Genomic DNA, 6188 nt, shown 5'->3' with positions numbered 1-6188 from the left:
AATGTTGCAAGTTATTATATATATATATATATATATATATATATATATATATATATATATATATATATATATATATATATATATATATATATATATATATATAATCATAACTATTGTTCGTGAATCGCCGGACACAGTCTAAAGGTAATTGATTTCATGAATATAGTTTCAAAATTTTTGAGACTCACATTACAGACTTTGCTTATCGTATCGGAATCATACAAAGATTAAGTTTAAATTTGGTCAGAAATTTCCGGGTCGTCACATTCTACATCGGAGATATGCATTAACAAATAAGGTAAAAATAAAAGCGACTTTAGGTGTGATTCATTCGGATTCGGATGTGATCCCGGATGAGGTTGCTGATCCGTTGGTGTTTCGTGAATTTTTTTTTGTTGATGATGAGCAAGGAGGATTCTACCGACACAGTTGTAAGGTCCTTAACCGTAGGTGTTTTTTTTTTTTACAATATATTCATTAAATTTTATGGGACACCCGTAAATTTAACTATAGAATCCCATATATTTCTAGGATTTATGTATTTTTTGAAGTAAACAAACACTAAAGTACATTTTCAAATTTAGTTAGCTTTGGAATTTTTTATTGGCACCCATGAATTTTCTTCCTGAATTCGTCACCGATGATGAGTCGTATGTGACACCTGGTTTTGGCCCATCGCATGATGTAAAAGGTATAAACCTATTGTTGTAATTGAACATATTATTAACTGCCCTATCCCATCCGCTACTATTGTTGACGTGCCGGATTTAACAAATGATGGGTTGGATGTTAAATTATAATAGTAGGCCAATTGGGGAAATTATTGTTGGGCATGTGAACGTTGTTAATGGCATTTCAAAGGAAGCTGGTAGTATTTGCGCTTTGAACAGCAGGTTGGATACTTTGATTGGGCCAAATTTCCCTAATTGGCCGAACGAGGCGGACAACTCGAGATTGAATCTAAATAAGGATGCAGTTGACGCAGGTCAGTTGAAGAAGAAAAGGTGTTATGCTCTGGTCGGGAAACATTGAATGTTTTTTTTCTTTTCGCAGGTGTTAGTGCATTGGTGGTGAGTTGACTTCTCATAAGGGAGGTCAGAGGTTCGACTCTCAACCTGCCCATTTCATGGGCCTCAAAGGTTTCAGACGTCTATGCGTTTGAGCCTCGCCCGAGGGGGTTTTACCACACACGATATCCGTATGGATTCGTCATGGGAGTTTCCTCCTAAGGGGTTGTAACACTGTAATGGTTCGTCTAAGGAAATGATCGGGTGGGTGGGTTTCGATATCGTGTTTGGACCCCGCCAGTGATTCCATTGTTTAAAAGAAAATGAGAAAGATAAACCAGAAGGAGGATGTTCGTCTAATGTTTACAAAGGATTTTCTGAAAAGATTCTTGGTCCCCACATGGTTGAACCAGAACTTGTTAGATCCTCTAATATGTTTACGGCAGGCTCGCCGGAGTTCTCTTATAAGCCTCGATCGGGCAAGTAGCCACGAGAAAGGATGCCGAGAAGGTTTGATGGTCGAGGTTGAGAGGGAAGAAGGCTTCACTTGCCGCAAATGCTCTTGGTCGCCCTTGATGAGATTTCAGTTAGTTTGCTTTGGTCGATTGTCTATCGGTTTTCTATTTCGGTTTGATGTGTGTTTATGGATTGCTTTGGGTCCTTCTTTTGTTCTTTGGATGGTTGTATTTTTTCTCATTTGTTCTATTGTTAGTTTTGGTAGTTTGGTTGCTCGATTATGTTCGTTTAGTTCACTTCAGCTCACCTTTAGATAGTTGTTAGGTTTTTTGGTTTAGCTAACTTTAAAAGACGATGTGAGACAGCTCTATTTTGTACTTTTGGTTGTTTATTTTATTTTTGATTAAAGTTTATGGTTATAAACTATAAAGTTTAGGTTTTTTAATTAGAAAAGAAAAAAAAAACAACGTGAGATCATCGTTACCTTTGATATGTCCCCAGTGATTCTTCACATGACCCGACCCGATATAACCATGGGTGGCTCACGGTGATTGGAAAAACTCCGAAAGATCCACTCACTTCGCTCCGTTTCTCACTCCCAACCTTTCATTAAAGTCATCAATTTTATTTCATATTCCTCTTACCCCTTCAAAACTATAAAAACCCTTGCTCATGGATCTCATCGCCAACCACTCCCGACTTAACCTCTATCCGCGTCATATCCACGCGCCCCCAACCTCACGGTACTCACGTGGTCCACACATTATTCTATATCCCACGCGCGTTACAGCGCGTGAATAATCCATTACCTGGAGGAGTTTTGATTTTTGCGCTGGTCGCCTCTCCCCCACCCCTCTATATCGAACAACCATCATGCTCCATCGTTTCAACCTCCGATCGTTTATTTCCGGCTTGATTTCGATTGATTTGGTTCCTTCTGTGATACGTCTTCGTCCTGTTGTTACTCGATTTTGATTTCTCCGTGAGTTTGTCAACCCTTGCTTTTTTGCTGTTTATTGTTATTTTATTTAGATCTTTGATTCAGCTCAACGTTGTATAGATCCGTCGATTGTAAAATTGTATGGATTTTTCTTCTTTATATTACGTAATTTGTATTTTTTTTAGATCTGACGGTTGTTTTTTTTTTTTACAATAATTTTTTTAATACGGAATTTATTTATATATTTGTTAGATCGGTGAGTTATGATTTTATTAGATCTGTTTTTTTGTGATTTGGAAATGAGGTTCTACCGAATTATGATGTAGATCTGTTGATTACTAGAGTTTATCTGTTCAATTGTTTGACTAAATAATGAATTTTTTGATATATATATATATATATATATATATATATATATATATATATATATATATATATATATATATATATATATATTAGATCTGTTGATTTTCTAGGCATAAGATTTATGATTTTACTAAAAAAAAATTATCGGTACGATTACTGTATATTTGAAGATTTTGATGTTTTCAATGTGTTTGAAATTTCTGTTGTTTGGATTTATATATTTGTGTATTTGATTTGTTACTTTATTCGGCTATAGATCTGATAATTATTTGCGTCTCTGTTACTAAGTGAGTTAGAAATGAAATTTGTTGATATATATGGCAGATCTATAATCTTACTGTATCAGATATGTGGTTATATTGAAAGGTGTTTTAGATCTGGTGATGAGTTGGTTTGTTTGCTGATTTGAAGGGTGAACAATGGATCCTATAGATATTGTTGGCAAGACGAAAGAGGATGCTTCTTTACCAAAAGGTTTGTTTTGTTTAAGCTATTGTTGCTTGTTGATTGCTACTTAATCTTGGTCTGCTGCTTAAACATATTAGTATGTATTTTTATTTTATTTTTTGGTGTGATCCTCCTAGTTGGTTTGTACTCCGTAGTATACATACTAAATATTTTTTCCATGGATATATGCGGTTTTTTTATTTATTTATATTTTAGCATTGAATTATTTGTGTTACTCGTCGTCTGCGTAATTTGGGGTAGGAATACATGTTTATATTGTTAATTAATCACTCACACATAATCACCACAAAGTTATATATTTGGGTGTACTCTATGCTATCTTCTAATGTGATGTATTGAAAAGTCTTGTTTTTATTTACTTATTGTCAAGCAAGCTACTAATCATTATTCATGTAGCTGTTGACTTTTGTTAAAACATGTGTCGGTTTGCGGTTGCTAAAATTCGTCTACTTCAGTAATTTTTTTTTTGCCGAGTCGTTAATGCAAATATATGTTGAAGTACAGTTTTTTATTAGTGTACATATGTTAATATGCCTGATGTACAAAAGTTAATAAACATGTGAAATACTTGCGGGTTGTGTACGTCGTCTTGTTGATCTGGACTGTTTGTTTCACTATCTGTTGACGGAGCACGTAAATGCTAATGCAAAGTGTTCAATTGCAGCTACGATGACTAAGATAATTAAGGAAATGTTGCCTCCAGATGTACGTGTTGCAAGAGATACTCAAGATTTATTAATTGAGTGTTGTGTTGGTGAGACTAGTTCCCTTTTACACATTATGTATTCTATAATCTTACGTTATTACACCTTTCCAATATGTTTTGAACCTACAGTGATGTAAAAGTTTTAAACTTATAATATGCTGTTCATGGTTAATCGTTGATTGTAAAAGTTAGCTATATATGAAGTCTTTCTGATACTCACCCGAACGTCATTCCTCCCAGTTGACTAAACCCGTTACTTTTCACTATGCAGAGTTCATTAATCTTATTTCATCCGAGTCAAACGAGGTTTGTGGGCGAGACGATAAAAAAACAATTGCACCAGAGCATGTACTCAAGGCATTAGAGGTTGGTTAGATGTATACAAAACATTGATATGAATGCTTGACCTACTTTTTCTACACTTATTACTTATTAGTACAATATAGAAGTTTTGTTAGATGATGACATCATAATTGGCATTTTGATACATTCACCATATATACATCTTTGTTAGTTGCTTGTTACCGGTGACCGTTTTGTTTAGATATCAAGCTAATTATGTGATTGATTTTTCAGGTTTTAGGTTTTAGCGAATACATAGAAGATGTTTATGCTGCATACGAACAACACAAACTTGAAACAATGGTACTATTTCTAATATTATAATTGCTTTATGACCTCAAATGAATCTCTCAGATGATGTCTTTTGTTTGTCAGCTATATGTATTTGAATTGGTCACATTGGGTCTCTCATATATTTGTCAAATGGATCATTGACGAAGTTTATTTTACAACTTTATAAGCCATTTTCGTTGAAAATTTAGATTATTGCTATTTGTGATTCAACCTGACCTGAAAAATGGGTTACGCTTTTGGGCAGGACACTGTGAGAAGTGGCAAGTGCTCAAATGCAGCAGAGATGACGGAAGAACAAGCATTAGCAGAGCAGCAGAGGATGTTTGCGGAAGCACGAGCTAGAATGAATGGGGTTGCAACCACAGCCAAGCCACCAGAAGTAGAACCTAGTTTGGAAGCCAACTCCTAGTTAAATCTTAAACAGGCCATTTTAGCATATTTTCCTATCATGTACAAAGTCCGCCGCCTGAGTTAGTTTCTCTGTTTGAATGTTAGCATTATCCGCACCTCCTAATTTGTCTATATGTTTGCTGTAATTAGTGAGATTGTTAGCTGGATAGTTTGTCGTGTTGCAGCAGAGCAGAATATGGTTATATTTCTTGATTTCTAGAAATGTGACAGGGAAATGTAATGTAATGAAATCGAATGGAGGATACTTGTATTTCGACTCATGAAAACAAATTAGAATGATGTCAATTACAATTAATTCAACATTAAATATAAAAGCTTTTTAAAAGTAATACGGAGTATATGTTTCCAGATATAAAATTTACCAGGCTAAAATGTTCTTTCCTTACGAGTACATGTTTGTCCTTGGAACAAAATCTACCAACTGGTCACTCTTACTGATTATCAATGTTTTTACGAGCTAATATACTTATTAATGGAATCTATTGGTGTTGACTGATGAATGAACAAAATCTATTTGTTTACCTCTTAATGGAATCTATTGGTGTTGACCGATGAATGTTGAACTATTCAACATTCAGTGCGTTTGTTTCTGACATCTGAATGACATATGGTGCTGAATAGTTCAGATATTCAGTGCTGAACCGTTCGAAGCTGAGATAGTCTCTTAACCATTAATCAAATAAATTTATGTAATATCGTCTTTAAATTATATCAAATATCAAAAACAGTTAATTAAACAACTATATTGTAGTTCAAGTTACTATTCATATAAATGTTAATAAGGTAAATTTACATTATTAACATTATTAATTCAAAATGATTATCAAACAACTACTTATAGTCATTCAGATGTGACGACCCGAAAATTTCCGATCAAATTTAAACTTAACCTTTATATATTTTTAACACGATAAGCAAAGTCAGTAATGCTGAGTCTCGAAAACGTTGGAACAGTATTCATGAATGCATTTGCTCTTTTACCATTCCCGATTATTCACGAACAATTGTTTGTATATATATATATATATATTAAGGTAAGTATATGTATATTAAATTGAAATTATAAAATATAAGTTAGCATTAAAAATTAAATATGTAAAATAGGATACAAAATAATTAAGTGTAAATTTAAAATGAATCTATATATAAATATATATGATTGTTATGACTAATTATTATTACATGTACATTGTAATAA

The 6188-nt window shown here is 33.6% G+C and overlaps 1 protein-coding gene across 1 annotated transcript; it reads left to right on the top strand.

Annotated features, from left to right (window-relative positions):
- Nucleotides 1-2119: 2119 nt before the first annotated feature.
- On the top strand, nucleotides 2120-5304 carry LOC139839704 (protein Dr1 homolog). Its single transcript, XM_071829842.1, has 6 exons — nucleotides 2120-2445; nucleotides 3181-3243; nucleotides 3902-3991; nucleotides 4215-4309; nucleotides 4520-4588; nucleotides 4824-5304. Exons 2-6 carry the CDS (start codon nucleotides 3189-3191, stop codon nucleotides 4986-4988), a joined length of 474 nt encoding a protein of 157 aa, XP_071685943.1. The 5' UTR covers nucleotides 2120-2445; nucleotides 3181-3188; the 3' UTR covers nucleotides 4989-5304.
- Nucleotides 5305-6188: the final 884 nt, after the last annotated feature.

This window comes from Rutidosis leptorrhynchoides, chromosome 4, assembly GCF_046630445.1.
Source record: "Rutidosis leptorrhynchoides isolate AG116_Rl617_1_P2 chromosome 4, CSIRO_AGI_Rlap_v1, whole genome shotgun sequence".
NCBI lineage: Eukaryota > Viridiplantae > Streptophyta > Magnoliopsida > Asterales > Asteraceae > Rutidosis > Rutidosis leptorrhynchoides.
The sequence above is the reverse complement of the archived record's forward strand: the minus strand, read 5'-3'. Positions and strand labels throughout refer to the sequence as shown.